General features: G+C 47.1%; 1 protein-coding gene across 1 annotated transcript; it reads right to left on the bottom strand.

The window, feature by feature from the left end:
* Positions 1-5,064: 5,064 nt before the first annotated feature.
* Positions 5,065-12,276, bottom strand: KRT2 (keratin 2; the record flags this gene model as incomplete). The annotated part of the gene is made up of 9 exons (XM_084877405.1): positions 5,065-5,746; positions 5,838-5,872; positions 6,950-7,170; positions 7,963-8,088; positions 8,393-8,557; positions 9,182-9,277; positions 10,103-10,163; positions 10,537-10,751; positions 11,680-12,276. The coding sequence occupies 9 exons, from the start codon at positions 12,274-12,276 to the stop codon at positions 5,298-5,300; spliced, it is 1,965 nt and encodes a 654-aa protein (XP_084733531.1). The 3' UTR covers positions 5,065-5,297.
* Positions 12,277-16,875: the final 4,599 nt, after the last annotated feature.

The following is a 16,875-nucleotide window of genomic DNA, read 5'->3' as shown; positions in this document are numbered from 1 at the left end:
TGTCTCAATGTTTCCCTGCTGGAGTGTGGAAAGCTCCCGTATATATTTCCTGGAGTTGGCAGTAGACCAAGGATAGTTTATGGATTTGGCTCCCTGAAAGTGACAAGAAAATAAATAACACCATCTACTTGGGAAATTATTGCTTAGTTAGCAGGGTTGGCTGATTACTATTAATCTATCAACTATCAGCCGGCCTCAGCAATGTGACATATCTGAGTTTATACACAAAAAAGCTTTCAGATAGGGTGTTTTCTGAAATTTCTCATATTTCAACATTTTTTGTTTCTACCAGATTAGTACTGAAACTCAAGATACATCTCCTAGAATAGCGGTTGGCAACCGGTAGTCCACAGACCATGGTGGTCCGTGAGGTCTGAAAGATTGGCAACCGCTATCCTAGAATCTTTAAGATAGTGACGCTGATGAATTAGAAACTGTTACCAAGAGAAAATTGTGATTCAGAGAGACCCACGCAATGGAGTTTTCTCTAGTTCATGGGAATTGCTTCTGCCTCACTTCAAAGAAAACAAAAAAAAAATTGTTTTTCCCAAAACAAATGTCCAAAAAAGAATGGAAATCAAATAAATTTTTTTCATTTTATTTTTTAATTAATTTTGCTATTGATTAAGGTATCACATATTTGTCCTCAACCCCCCATTCCAATCCCCCACCCCCACTCCACTCATACCCCCAACCCCTATTGTCCTTGACCACTGGTTAGGCTCATATGTGTGCACATAAGTCCTTTGGTTGATCTCTCCCTTTTATCCCCACCCTCCCTTGTCCATCAAATGAGAGAGTTAATAAAAATGATGATTACAGGGTTTATGTTTTAATATTAAGAGAGAAAAGGAGAAATCAAAATTGAATAAGCAGTAAGGCTACTAAATTCAAGGCACAGAACGGAAGGTTTACAATAAGATCAGAGATACCGTATGAGCACAGCTATATTCTTTTTAAAAAACTGACTAAAGCTAAATATTTTAATGTTCTCTCTCTATAGTTTTCCAAGTCTAAAGTCAGCAGCAGGCATTACTTCCCTAATAGAAACAGCCAAGCTCTTTAGGGCTGCAAACTCCTCTGCAGGGAAGTGAGAGCAGCCCTTCCTTTAGAACTCACCCGGCCCAAGGACCCTGATCCCTGCCTTTGGTCACTCCCTAACTATGAAGGCAGCTTCCTGAGGGAATATCCTATCAAAGCTCCTCTCACAACCTTTCACCCAGGCCAAGAAAATGTGAGTCCCACACTGCCTAGCAGTCCCACCTCAGGCCCTTCATCCTCCTCTTCCCACCGAGGCTGCAAGTCCGGCCAAAGTCACTGTGTACAACAGTGCATGCACACATGCACTGGCAGGGCTCAGTCACTCTCTCAGTCGGTCCTTTTCTAGACCAAGCAGAGAAGCTGGATGCCACCCCCTCCTGTAATCCTGTACCCTGCCTGCTCAGCCGGGCCTCAGTAGCAGCCCCCACCTATTGTACAAACATCTCAATCCCATCACTGGGAACGATCCAGGAAGAGGAGGAAAACAGAATGGAATATAGTGGAAATGTTTTTTTGTTTTTTTTGTTTGTTTTTTTATCGCTTTCATTGTTGTTGCTTTCAGTTTTGAGCACATACATGATACTCAAATTTTTTACCTGAGTGTCTAAGTATGTCATGCTTTCATGGTGCTATTGTAAATGATACTGCCTTATTAATTTTAATTTCCAACTGTTTATTGCTAATTTGTAGTTTGTAACCTTGCTAAGCTCACATGTTAGTTCTAGTAGCTTTTGTGTAGAATCTTTGAGATCTTTTACATAAACAATTACATCATATATGAAAAAAGTCACTTTTATTTCCTCCTTCCAATCTATATATTCTTATTTCTTTTTCTAGCATTATTGCACTGTTTAGGAATTCTAGTGTGATACTGAATAGGAGTAGTAACAACAAGTGTCTTTCCTATTCCCAATCTTAAGGGAAAAGCATTAAGTCTGTTGAAACCAGGAATGTTAATTTTGAATGAGGTCTTTAGGTGACTTTCAGGCACCACTTCTGCTCCCAAAATAGCGCTGATATTGATAGTTATTTGTAAATTTCTCACCCATCCCCTAACGGTCTGTACGCTCCTTATGATGGGATGCAATATCCTGAGTGTTAGTACCCTAAAAATAGCCAAGAGCAGTACCTTGCCCACAATCATTGTCCAACAGAGAATCACTGAACTAAAATGAAATGGGACGAGGGGCTCCTTTCTACTTGCTGAATGGGATGCTGCTCAATTCAAGAATCATTTTATAAAGTCAATTAGGTCTTCAAATTTTAAAAATATAATAAATACGTACATAAAATGAAATAGGATGAAAACAACACAAAGTTCCAGGTACTCATGCCCATCCACACACTGTCTCTAAGCCTTTCTCCGAACTGTGTCCCAAATCCCCCATTAGTCTGGGAGGCATAATGAATGAGCTCACCCAACAGCGCTTTGTTCACCAGAGCCTGGGGGGAAACATAGAGACAGCCGCATTCCATCTTCTTTAACTGATACAGAAATCAGCCTTGGGAGAAGAAATGATTGAGTGTAATGTCACACAATAATCCTCCCCCTCTCCCTTCCCCACCAAGATGAAGGTCAGCATTTAAGTCTCTCAATTCCCAGTGCAAGGCTTTCCACACTTCACAACAAGTAGAGGAAGCATGAGTGCTCCATTCATAGGGCTTCCTGGAGGAGGAGAGCTATCCGAGACTCTCATTTAAGTTGACAGGGAAGAGTTTTGTGAAGGGGTGGAAAGAAGCTTATTTGAATTCTCACTAGGACTCCCAGGCAGAGAAAGGGAGGGAACCATGAGAGGGAGTGTGTCCCAACTATTCTGCAACATCATCAGAATATAAATAGTTAGGCCAGTTCCCTATGGAAATAGAGCTTGAAAAATCCTTCTGCTTTGTCCATCCATTTTTTTAAGCCCAGGATCTGACAATTTAATTACCAGATTGGGAGGAAGATGGGCAGAGGCCCTGGAGGGAGGGGCATGACCTAGATTCCAGACTAGTTTCTTGGGACTCTTAGGAGGGAAAGGAGAATCTCTTCCTAGAACTGGCCCCTCACTCCATGACCTGCTTACAGCCAGATCTCTTTCCAGCCTCAGGCCTGTATCCCCAAGTTAACCTACAAGGCTGATTTTGCTTGGGGTCTGACATGAAAGGAACATGTGTCTGAGAAGATCTGAAAAGAAGGGTTGTGTTCCAGGGTGGTAGGAGTGAGGGCCTATAAGCCACAGGAAACTCACACCACTACAGTCTCAGGAATTCGGGTAGTTGGGAGCAAAAGCTGCCACCTTGCCTGCCTTGTCTTCTTTCCCCTCAGAAAGTTTTCAAAGGGCTCACCATTCTCGAAGCCTCCAAACAGTGCGGGAATCAAGGGTGGAGCCTACCTGGGGTCTTACCTGTTTTCTGACCTAAATCAGAGGTTCAAATTCACTGACTGCTAAAGCTCCCTTCCAGCCCTAAGTGTCTAGGACACTAGTTCATGTTCATGTTTGCATGGCATATATGTACACCCTACAACAGTTGGGCCCTCACACTCTTCCCAGTCAATGCCCTCACCTCCCCAGACCTCTCCCACCCGACCAAGGGCCCTTCCCTGAGCATCAGATCACCCTAGAATAGGTAGCTTCACATATTGTCACCTTGCCCCTACAGCCTTCAGAGCACTTCCTGCCCGGCATCCTCACACCCGGGGGCGGCCGGTCTGCGATCAGTGCCTCCCCCTGCATTTCTCAGAACCATCTCTACTATCCCTAGGAACAGGAAGAGGCTCTCAGACTCAACAGAGGCCTCACCAAGGTTTTGAAGCTAGAGTAAAATGAAAGAGAAAAGAATCCCTTGGTATTTTTTTCTGAGTTGTTTTAAGCTACATCTGCTGCATCTAACCCCAACCTAAGCTACCAGCTCCCATGTGTGCAATTCTGGACAGTCTAGTATCAACCCCAAGAACTCATCTCACCTTCCCGGCCATGCCTGAGCCCCAAGGAGGTCCCAGCCAGGTGGCAAGGCCTTGGGGAAAAGGGGCTGAAACCATTAGCACACTGACAGGAGAAGCCACCTTGCTTGGGATACCCAGGGACAGAGGCTCCCAGAGGGCTGTGGGACAAGAAAGGAAAGAAGGGACCACCATCTGCTGAATGTGTTAAGAGACTTCTCTGATGGGAGGTTGATGCTCTTGAAAATAGCAGTCTCTTTGTTTTGAACGTCACTTTACAATTCCAGAGACTTGCCCAGATAGTCTCCTTCAGCCTCCCCCTCCCCCCCTCCCGTATCCTGGGGACATAGGACTGCAGGCACATAGAGAATCTGTGACCTAGGAAGGCTGAGAGAACTCCTCCCTGGAAGCCCAGAGCTGCAGACAGCCTGGATGGGAGCCTTGGGAGCTCAGCTGGCTTGCCCTGAAGAGAAGGAGCCTCAGAAAAGCGAGGGGGGGGGGGGGGGACGGACACAGTCTATGGAAAACGCTTAAGAAGAGTGGCTTTTTCTGAAAAAGAGAATTTTCCACAAATCCCCCCCTATTGACTTCCTGGCAATATGACAGTGCCCATGTCTGAAAAATGCTTTTTGAGAACATCACACTCATGCCCTGACCCCAGGGCTAGCCCTCTTCATCCCGGTCCTTGAAAAGTTCCAGAAGGAAAACTCTTTTGGCCTCTTCCAGCCACACTGCCTCAGGGCCACACATTCATCCCCCACGAAGCCTCTTCCTTACCCTTTCCAAATCTCTCCACTTTCTGGTGTCTTAAGTCAGACGGCAACAAGTTATAGCTCCTGGCCACCCACTTCTGCCACGGCTTGACATGAAACACACGTCACATGTTATGAGTTGCAAATGAAGTTTATTGTGAAGACACCAAGACCACGGTACTTTAGATGCAGAGCCAGCAAAACAGGCTATATACACAGAAACATATTTCCCTGGGGGCACTGCCAGGGGAAAGGTGCAGGCTTTGAAATGGGTCCTCAACAGAATACTTGTGGGGGGTGGGAGAGGACCACCAAATGGGCAATGCAAGGGGGCTCGGGAATGGGAGGATGGCTAGAAGCACAAACCTAGGCAATGCAGATTCTTCCCCAGGGCACAGAGGGTGTCACTGGCTTCAACTAATTTATTTGGAGAGGAGATATTTCAAAAATTCTATGTGGACACCCCTTTCCCCCAAAATGCTATCAGAGGTGGATGACAAGGTTTGATTTATTGTCAATTAGGTGTACAGAGACAAGCTTCTACATTCTAGAGTGGGAGAATCAAGAGTAGGACTCCATCTTTATCTGAAAGAGAAGCTCACGTTGGGACCATAACCTTCACCGGAGCCAAGCTTTTCAGAACCTCCCCCTCCCTTTTTAGAGCCACCTCCAGAGCTATATCCCCCTCCTGAGCCTCCTCTGGAGCCGCCTCCAGAGCCATAACCTCCTCCTGAGCCTCCTCTGGAGCCTCCTCCGGAACTGTAACCTCCTCCAGAGCTGTAACCTCCTCCAGAGCCTCCCCTGGAGCCTCCTCCAGAGCCATATCCTCCTCCAGAGCCTCCCCTGGAGCCTCCTCCAGAGCTGTATCCTCCTCCGGAGCTGGAGCCGTAGCCGCCTCCACCGCCTCTGCCGCTTCCAGAGCTGTATCCTCCTCCTCCTCCTCCAGAACCATATCCTCTACCTCCAGAACCAGGGCCTGAATAGCCGGCTTTAGATGCCACGTTGGAAGACACGGTGCTGCTTGTCACAGCTGCAGAGAAAGATGGTATTACCATAAAAAGTTCTGACGGCCTCAGCCTGCCTCCACCCAACACACCACCCATAGGACAGGACCCACTTACACACAGTCACGTTGCTGCTGAGGTCTCCAGACATCCTGAAAGGGAGAGAGAGAAAAGAACTCAGGGCAGAGCACTTAGGTTCTGCATACATGCTGCTTCCTCAGTGCCACCTACAAATGTACAGGGAGCCTCTAACACCAGCCCCCAGAGCCTTACAGAGCCCACCCTCTTCAGTGCTGCCAGATGACAGAGATGGGACCAGCCCCTCATTTCTACACTGCCTGGCAGCCCAATCCATCTAAGTCTTCTGCTCTGATAAAAATGATCAAAAGGCAAATTTTACACCCCATTTTTAAAAAGCCATTTTAGGGAGTCTGTATCCAAAATCCAAGCCATGTCAGAAATTTTGAAAAGAGGCTGCACTGTGTGAATATTCAGTTCAGAAAGAACTGCAACTCCCAGTCCCACTCTCTGCCCCACCCTCCTCCACGTCATCTGGAATCTTTCCCACTGCCTCTGCAAGCTGGGGGTAGAAGGCCTGGCCTCACAGACAGGCACAGAGCCACAGCCTGAGCCAAGCAGCTCCCTCTCTGTCATACTGGCTCGTTGGGGGCCCAGGCAGCTTCCCCCTCCAGTTGCTTATAGCCAGATTAAATCACAAGGATGCTAATAGCACTAACAAATTTTTCCAACCACATTGGAGAGAAAGGTTCTGTTTAGGGAGGTTAGCAAATGGTTCTGTTTATGCCTCCAGAAACCTGCAAAGAATTAGGTTTGGCGCCTGCTCTGGGTGAGCATGCCCCAGCCAGTCCGCATGTCCCAACCCATCATCTCCCTATTGCCAATCACAATGCACCCCGCAGACCCAGAAAGCAAGGTTTCAAAATGTCTAAGACTAACCTAGTTTCACAGCATTTTGCTTTCTCTTTCAGAAAAGACTACAATTAACTTGTTGCTTAAAGTAACTTACTCTGCCTTGTTAGTCATTCCATATCAATAAATCTACCACTGTGCAATAATGCTTTATGTCCTGAATCTCTGCTTGGGATCATTGTGATTTCAGCTCTCAGCCATCAGGAGGCCCTGCTCCATCCTTACTTTCCCTGCCTTTGCCTTCAGCCCTGGCTCTAACAGAGAAGGGAAGGTGAGCTAGAGTCCCTTCTGCTCTTCACCTGTACTCCTCACTCTCCAGCAGCTTCCTGTAGGTGGCAATCTCCACGTCCAGGGCCAGCTTGGTGTTCATGAGCTCCTGGTAGTCACGCAGCAGCCGAGTCAGTTCCTCCCGGGCCTGCTGCAGGGCCTCCTCCAGGTCAAGAAGCTTGTTCTTGGCATCTTTGGTGGCGTGCTCTCCCCTCTGCTCAGCATCTGCAATGGAGTCTTGCACATTCTTACACTAGGAGAGAAGGAGAAAAGGTTTCTCTAGAAAGTGGAGTCTGTCTGGCAGAGAGGCAACAGAGATGTTCAGAGTGTAGGAAGCCAGAATCACTGGCCTAGGAAGTGTGGACTTCCCCCAGAGTTGACTCAGGATGCAAACCACTGTGCTAAGACTTGCTGCTGTCTCAGGGGCATCATCTTCCCAAGTCACCTTTGACTGTACCCTTAGGAATTCCCCATGAAGGCCTTTGATCCTCACAACACAGGGGCAGAATCATTATGGAAACATCTGATGTGGACTGCTTCCACAACCCTGTTACTGATGGAGCAGATTCTGTGCCCCACATCATCCCTACCAATGCTAATGTCCCGCCCTATGTCAATTCCCTGCCCTCCCGGCCCTTCACCACACAGCCGGCTGTGCTCAGGGCTGTGCCGCAGTGGGAAGCTACAATCCATGCAAGTCTGACAACCTCTTGCTTTATTTGTTATTATTCCCTTTCACTGGTGAAAGCAATCAAAAAGTGGGCACAATTCTTTCCCTGCACTATTCCTTGCTTTAAATGTCTCCTAGGCCACTCTAAAAAATTCTTATAAGCCTTAAATTATGTTAAGCTCAAGGCATTTGGGATCAGCATATGCTAGATTAGAACATCTCAGATTCTCTCTCTCTCTCTCTCTCTCTCTCTCTCTCTCTCTCTCTCTCACACACACACACACACACACACACACACACACACACACACACAGCCTCCCACCAAAGCCCCACTCAACCAGTGGAATTGCACCAGTCCTCAGGGCCAGGCCCCACCTGCTTCTTCACATGTTCAATCTCTCCTTTCAGTCTCTGGATCATGCGGTTCAGCTCATTGATCTCCATCTTGATCTCTTTCATGCTGTCTCCGTGTTTCCCAGCAGTGACCTGGAGCTCCTCATACTGTATGGGAAGAGGAAGACAGTTGCACCTGAGAGGAAGCTTGGCTTGAGCCAGGGAAAGTCTGATACTGGTCCAAGGAGGGTCAACCAAGCCAGATGTCATGGCTGCATTTGTGGGAAGTTGGGGACCATCTTATACCCCCAGAAGGACTCCATGCCAACCTCAACTGAGGGTATTTGGGGTACTTTGGACACTTTTTCTGGGGAATGATGCCTCATTTCCATTAGATAAAAACACCGACAATCTTATACAGTATCTGGCTGGTAGAAGAAGCTGTGGCTCTCCCTCAGCACCTAGTACTTGCCTTGCTCTGGTACAGGGCCTCAGCCTCAGCCTTGCTCTTGAAGGCAATCTCCTCATACTGGCTCTGGACCTCGGCAATGATGCTCTGCAGGTCCAGGTTGCGGTTGTTGTCCATGGACAGAACGACGTTGGTATCGGTGATAGTCTGGTGCGTCTGGCTCAGCTCCTGCAACACACGGAAGATCTAGCCATGGCTTCTCTGCCCGGTGAGGCAACACCCCCTCCCTGGTATTCAGACTCAGCGTGCACTGCATGGGAGTTAAAGAGCTATAACCACCATTTCTCGGCCCCTGCCAAAGTTGTCCTGAGAATGGTGGGAGAGGGGTCTGTATTTCCAAGCCTCCTAGTTAACAGCCTTCACCAGTAATGCAGTTTTGTTTAGTGCCTCCAGAAAAAAAGCTTGTTGATGGCAAATGCCTTATATTTTACTTCTTATTTCAGATGTCATGTATGTTCACTTGGGCTGGGAGTGGAGAGATATGTTACATTTGACCTCCAAAGTATATTAGATCTCGGGATAGGGACAGGACAGGTCTCTTCCTAAAGGGAGATGAACCCTGGGGCATGGAGTAAGGGAAGTTGTCCTGGTGTTCCCTCGGCCTTATTTCCTGTGACATCAGAGAAAATTTCTCTCCTCCAAGACCTACACTGTAGAAGCCTCCTAGTGCCGAGGAATGATGGCAAGATGAAGTCAGCCAGCTTATAAACCCCACCTTTTCAACCATTGGGAATGGCTTTCCTTTGGTGGGAAGAGGGGGAAGTAAGGTTTATCCAGGAGCAGACTCCTTACCGCATCAAAGAGGGCTTTCATGAACTCAATTTCCTGACTCAGCACGTCTACTTTGGACTGCAGCTCCACCTTGGCCATGTAGGTATTGTCCACATCCTGTAAGAAAGGTAAGGGCCTTCTGGTAAAACTCATGCCTACCACTCACTCACTAACCTTGTAGCTCTCTGGGTATGGGTCCCACCCTCTCTCAACACTTGACCCCACCCATCCCTGTTAGCTGCTCTCCAATATCCCAGGCACCTCTAGATGAGCCATGTCCCCATGGAACCTCTTGGGTATGGAGTCCACTATGTGCCTCTCCTGGGAGCTCCATGCCCATGTTCACTGCATGCACACAGACACACACACACACACACACACACACACCATCAGTGGTCTGATAGGACCAAGCTATGTCAACCATTCTCTTTCTCTTGCTTGATACACCATGGTACATAATGACCTTTGTAGTTTTTAGTAGTCCCCAACTCTCCCATCCTGTCTGTCTATTCCAATATCTCCTGAATTTCTCTGGACTTTATACCAAAGCTTCTGTAGGAACCAGGCTGAAAACCCACTCCTTTGCCTTCTAACTTTTGTCAGCACCACCTGCAGCCTCTTTCAGCAAAGGGAGTTCCTTTCCTTCCTCAGCTCTTTAGAGAATTAAGAGCTGTCTGTGCTTGCATCTTTCATGAGCCAATATAGGTTTTAAGTAAGTTACTGATGGGAAAGGATCTAGCAAATTGCACATCTTTGAAAACTATCTCCAGAAGCTTGAACTACAGAAACATTTTTGTTTCCAAGAGAACCAGGGACAGACAGGCCCACCCTTTCCCTGGCTACTCTCTTTTCAAGTAGATTTGTTTTCCAGCCTGTCTGTTTGGAGCACAGGCTTCTGAAGCACCCTCATTCCCACCCCAGCCATGACATTCTCTAGCTCACCTTTTTGAGTGTCACAAAATCATTCTCAGCAGCTGTGCGTTTGTTGATTTCATCTTCATACCTGTTGAGACCCAAAGGACATAGCTGTTAGACTAATTCTATATTGTTTACTTTTTTCTTTTCCTTGTTCTAGTGGATGCACCAAAAAATACAAGATTTTCTTGGAATATTAAGCACTCTTTAATTGTCTAAATTGAAACTATGATATCCTAAATGAGGATTCTTTCCTATAAATGAACTCTCAAACATATTTAAAAAAAAAGATGATTTTTAAATCCCTAAATATTTTTCTCACAAAAAATATTGATAAAGATCCTGATGAGTCTCCCCTTTATCACCACAAATGCAACTGGGAGATGAGTGGCTTGCTAGGGGGATGATCAGGTAGTTCAGATCAATATTTATCTCCACTCAGTGTTTACTCTGCCACCTACTTCTTCTTATATTCCTCCACGAGATCCTGCATGTTGTTCAGCTCTGAATTTTGTGATGTCCTTTCTGCAGAGAGCGAATCCACATATTTCTTCAGTTGGCCAATGTATGCCTGGAAGATGGGGTCCAGGTTGGTGGAACGGGTGCTGACGTTGATTTGCTGCAGCAGTTCCCATTTGGTTTGCAACACCTGGTTCTGCTGCTCCAGGAACCGCACCTGCCATGGCCAGAGAAAAGCACATGAGCTCTGGATGCCTTCCTTCAGAACCTAGAGAAGTCTACACGGCGTCACCCTACTGAGCTGGAGGCCAGGTCATGCCAGACTGAGCTTACGAGGTCCCTGCCTCCACACTGGGAAAGCTCTACCGATGCCTAATATTACATTTCACATTCTCCATACACGGAACTCTTTTCCTACTTCACCACCCACCAGTTTGTTTACCGCTGTTCTCAAGACTCCGGGTCATGTCCCTCCCATTCTAGGCAAAGGTCCCATAAATCCTGGGGAAAACCCAAAAGCAGGCATCCGTTGGCACTGCTCCTAAGGGTGACGAATGTGAGAGCACAGGGAGACAGGGCTCCTCGGTCTGGGTTTAAGAGCCTTGTAAATTCCTTAGATTCAACTGCCTTGAGATGAATGAAAACCCTATAACACTCCAAAGTGACACCCATAAACACTTTATGGGTCACAAAACTGAGAGCGTTTCTCTTCAAGGCAGGAATTTCATTCATCCCCAAGCAGATATTTCAGATTCAGCTTCCCAGAGTTCAGTAGAGTAATAACTTCAGGGAAGAAAAGAAGATCTCAGGAGATGTCTTACCAATCACTCCCATAACCTTCTGTCCCATGGCCTGAGCCCGTCAGTATCACATTTTCTATGGTTTTCAGAATTTTCCACAAATCTTAATTATTTAGGCAAAAACACTAAAGCCCAGGGCACAAATAACTGCTCATTGCAGACTGCTGTGCAAGGTGTGTAGCCCGGGAAGCCAGCACCTTTGCTGTTAGGACATTGCTAATAAGGCAAGCTCCCGAGACTACACTGATGGTCCCTGACAGAAACCGCTCCATGTGGCTTGCTTTCAGTCAGCACTGGAAGCAGGGCATCCTCCGCATCCGAAGGAGCCGGCATCTCATGACTCACCTTGTCAATGAAGGTAGCAAATTTGTTGTTGAGAGTTTTGATCTGCTCCCGTTCCTGTGACTTCACATTCTGGATCTCTGGGTCAACTTTCACATTGAGAGGCTGCAGGAGGCTCTGGTTGATGGAGACTTCGTGGATGCCTCCGGGGTATCCTCCAGGACCCCCAAAACCTCCAGGACCCCCGAAACCTCCAAAGCCACCGCCACCCCCCATGCGGCCTCCACCAAAGCCGCCTCCTCCAAAACCTCCACCTCCGAAGCCGCTGCCGCCTCCGAAGCCGCCTCCGAAGCCACCTCCGAAGCCACCTCCGAAGCCACCTCCTCTGCCACCAAATCCACCACCGGAGCCAAAGCTGCCACCTCCTCTGGCCACACTAATGGAGATGCTCTTGGTCCCTCCAAGGCCAACAAGGCTCCGGCTGCCAAAGCCGCCTCCGCCCATGCCACCTCCGCCGCCACCGCCATGACGGCTCAGGCAGGAGAAGCTGGCGCCTGATCTCCGGCTCCCACCAGAGATCACAGCTGAGCCGCTGCTGAAGCCCCTGAAGCCTCCTCCACCTCCTGATCTTCGAGATTTGCACGTGATTTGACAACTCATGATGCCTTTGCCCAGCAAGGGAAGTTGAGAAGGTTCCTGAGAAGACGTGAAGCTGGAGAGACGACTCTGCTATTGGGAGACCGTCAGGGTCCCCTTTTATTCTGCTACTGGGTGTTGGTGTGCATGGGTGTGGGCCCACTTATGCAAGGGTTTGGTATACCTGGAAGCTATTCCTGGTGTGTGATTATCAAGCTAATAGCCATTAAAAATCTACAATCAGCTCCATCCCAGAACTTGCTCTGATTGCAGACTTCTCGGGTTTATCTAGGCATCTGTCATGCAATTTGATTTTTGTAAAATCATCAAAAGGGAGATCAGAATGTGGGTTTCTCAATCTGAAAAGGGACCTTCTGCAGAATGCTGCTCCCTGCCCTGGATCAACCCAAGGGAGGCCAGCTACCACGCGGGCCTGTGCGGGCTCGCCACCCGCTTCAGCTAATAAGGGAGATAGCAGGTGCAGAGGCTGTGGGAGCCCCTCAATACCAGCATTAGCCTTCTCTTTGCTCTTCCCTCTGCCCCAGAAAGAGTTTTAGCAAGTGCTTCTGCAGTTGATGTAGGGGAATAGACATCCTCCTACAGAAAGAAGCTGACCTAGGATCCTGCAAAGTAGCTGTTGTTCTTCAAACTATCTTGCCTCTTTTCTTCCTATGCACCGCAGGGATGCACAGTAGCCAGACATTGATGAGAGAGTTTTCTTTCCTGTAACCATAAGTTTTCATAATCATCAACTCTAATTTTTCTCCATAAAAACTGGAAGATGAGGGGCTTAAGGAAAGTTCCTTGTCTGTGTTTGTCTCACTCTGGGCACCCAATAAGAGGTTGCAATTAAAGGCTTTCCTCAGCTTCGAGATCCAAGTGTACCTTGACTTTGTCAGTCGGTGGGTCTACTGAGCAATTAAAAAGTCGGGCTCTTTAATGATACCCAGGGTTGGATGAATATCAGAAGACCCATCAAGTCACCAAGTGCCCAGAGCACCCACATCTAAACTTAGCCCAGTCCTTCCTTTATCCATGCGGCCAAATACATGGGAGAAGTGCTTTGGAGAACCAGAGTTAAATTTAAAGCCAGAAAACCTGTTTGAGTCCCAGTTTTGCCGTTTACTGTCTCTGTGGCATTGAATTAAACTCCCTCCTATATTCTTAGCTATAAAATGGTAAATCCATCTGAAGTGTTTTGAAGACCATGATGCACAATATAAATGTTAGGTGTTGTTATTTTGGATGAAGCAAAGAGATCTCCTTTTCTTTTCATGTGCTGTGACCATGGACTTCACATGGTCACCTAAGTTACAGAACCAGGATTTCTCAGATCCAAGGACAGAGTTAGCATACAATCATGTAAAAACATATAAGCTTCCAGTTTATGTCCCAGTTTCATTGTATTTTAGTTAAATGGCCATGGATAATTCACAGTCCTCTTTGAGCTTCAATTCCTCATCTATGGAAAATGAATAGTAAGAAGACTAAGACTGTTGTAAAAACAGAACCAGATAATACACACATGTGCTAAGCACAGCTCCTATTTAATAGCAGAAACTCAGTGTGATTTACCTTCTTGCACCACCTCCTACACGTCTCCAATCCTGTCTGAACTATGTGGTGAGGAGGCAAGAAGGGTAAAGTACAGGGAGCTAGTTATTCAAGAGGTTTGCTCTGCAATAAGAGAATGCTGAAGGAAGCAAATCCGTGTGTCTCCTTTATTTCTTTGCCTCAATTGGACTTATATAATCCAAAGCATGCAAATAAATTATAAAATCTTTGGAGAGAATCTCAATCCAAAGTCAAATGTCATTATCTATGAATATCTGGACTACGCCCTAATTGTCCATTACTCCATCATGACTGTGCTGAGGCCACGCCAGCTTCGGGGGAGGGGGGTTCTTAACCCCTCTGTGACTGAGAGGGATGAACATTTATCGAGTGTCTACTGTGCGCGAGGTTTGTGCCGGGCTCACAGTCGGCATGTTTTGGTGCTCTGTATGTAACTCTGCTCTCACACAGGGTCACCCCTTCCAGTGTCTCTGCTGTTGCCTCCCCTTTCTAGACCTATTGCCAGTTTTTGAAAGTCAAATTGAAGAGGGAGAGCCTCCTCTTTTCTCAAGACATGGAGGGTAGAAGAATGCAATGTGATGTTATATAAAATTTTATTTCCCTTTTTTTTTTTTTTTTCATCTTTACCTTTTACATAATGTCAACGTGCTTGTCTAGATGACAAGTTCCACATTCTTTAAAGGAGTGAAATGGGAATTAAGACCCTTTGTTCCAGCTGTGGTTTTGCAGCTGATTTCCACTATGGTCCTCAATTTCCTCATCTATAAAATGGGAACATTATCCTAAATCCCCACTACCCCACAAGGATATTGAGCTGTTGGTGTGATGGGTTTTTAGCTTTACAATCTCTGAGGGCAGAATGGCAATCCTATATGACAATATACTTTCAACCAGCTGCCAGCAAGCCCAGGCCCCTGAATGCTTTTACTCATAGGTTTTCCCTCGACCCTGGCCAGGTAGCTTCCTTTGCCAGAGGAGCAGAAAAGTAAGCTTGCAGCATTAAGCAGAGAGGGGGTGAAGTGTTTCAGCCGTGAGAAATAAATGTGGGTGCTAACACCAGCTTCTCCAGAAGGAATTAGTCTCCCCCTCCCTCTACTCCCTTAGCACCGTGTATACCTCCCTTACGACCTCATCACAGTCCTCCTTGTATTACAATGAGTCATGCCCCTGGATTTCTGCTGGTCAGAGGCCAGATCATGTTTATCTTAACCCTAGACCTCTGTTCCCTTAGCACAGAGCAGTCCAATTGAGGAATAAGCCTATGGTTTAAAAATCATTTCTAGGATTTGGGGATTGGAACTGCAGTTTTTCTCTGACATGGGAATGTGATGTGAGCAATGCTTGAGTCTCCACAGTCTGCCATGTACCCAGTGTTGTCTTAGGTTTCTGTTCCACCTACCCTCACCCCAAATCCAGGCTTCCCTCCACAGGCCATTAAGATGAGTCCTTTCTGAAGACTCAAAGCATCAGCAGGACAGAGCTCCTGAGCCCTCAGGCTATGTATTCACACCTCCACAGAATGGAAATCAATGTTTAGATTTCAAATACAAAACAAAACAAACAACAAACCCTGCTCCTCCAGCTGCTGCTGCTGAGATCAGGTTGCTCAAAGGATCGACACCCATAACTTCCAATAACACCAAGAAAGCAGTTCAGAAAGCAGAGTGGGTGGCCAGCCACAGGCTGGAAACAAGCTGTTCACAAGCTGGCCTGCAGCAGAACCCTCCCCAGGCCGCCATACCCAGTCCCCTCGCTGCTTCTGAGCCTGGTGCATTCCCTCAGAACTGCTCCAGCATCTTCAAGGGAAGGTGGGACAGGAGCTCCCAGCTCCCAATAGGAATCACTTGCTCAATATCTCCTCCGGGCCATTTCTTTATAAGTAGTATGTTAAAACTGCTCACTCATCTACAGTCCCAGCCCCTGACCCAGTTCTCCATCGCAGCCCTGGATCTCCCTTCCATTCTTACCAAACATGTTCTTTTTAGTTGTGTTTTATGTGTTGTTGTTTTTTGTTGTTGTTGTTTTTGTTTTTTGTTTTCAATCAATCCCTTTTCTTACCAAAACCCATGGCTACTGCTTTTACAGTGCCCTGGACAAACTGGTTTTAACTGAGAAGCCAGGCTTGTGGGCAACCTGGCCCACCCACCATATGAAGTGCCCAACACCCCACTGTGCAGAAGTTCATTTCCGAATGCAGATATCCTAGACTTATTAGGAAAGCCCACTGCTCAGAAACAAGGCAAACACGGAGAAGGGGTGAGGGCAGGGACATTGCCAGGACACAGTAGGGGTCCTCACATGCTGGTTGAACTAATCAAGCAATTGAGCAACCAACAAAGGAAGCCTCAGCATCTTGCATGGCACATAGTGACTCTACTCAAGTTACTTTCTTTCTCACTGCAGTGGCCAAAAATCATATGTAGTTCTAATTTTCTAATGGGGCCCCAACACCTCTGACCCAGGCAGTGGGAAGTTACACATCCTAGCTTGGTTCTGCAAGGGTTCAATCCACAGCTGAATGAATTCCAGACCTGTCATGGCCACAGACACACACTGGGGCACGTGCCTTGTTTGCTAACATGCTATCTAGCTACTGAAACCACTCTAACATATGTGCATGTGTGTTTTCACCCCTAAGTCTGCATTCACACAGGAAGAACCACAAAGGGGTCTCCCATGAAAAGTTCTTGCCACTCCCAACCCCAACCCTTATTCGAGGCACCAATATTCTTACTCTCACCCGTTACCATATAGCCACCCTAATATAGAAAGATAAGACAGCTATCAAATATTCCATCCCATCCTGGTGATTTCAGGGAAATGGGGTCATCATTGTTACATCACTTATGCCTTCCTCGCAGTTAGAGATTCCTCCAGGTTTTCCCAGACTTCTTACCCAGCCTCTCACTCTTGGTGAGCCTTCCTGCTAATTCTACATTGAGCTGTGACATTCACAGCTGTAACTCAGCCCATGCCTCCATCAGGACACCTGCCATCTCTCCAGCAGTGTCCCCATGCCAGGTACCCACTGGAAGTCCCATCAGATGC

The sequence above is a fragment of the Pipistrellus hanaki genome (genome assembly GCF_964339955.1).
Source record: "Pipistrellus hanaki genome assembly, chromosome: 3".
Lineage (NCBI taxonomy): Eukaryota > Metazoa > Chordata > Mammalia > Chiroptera > Vespertilionidae > Pipistrellus > Pipistrellus hanaki.
The sequence above is the reverse complement of the archived record's forward strand: the minus strand, read 5'-3'. Positions and strand labels throughout refer to the sequence as shown.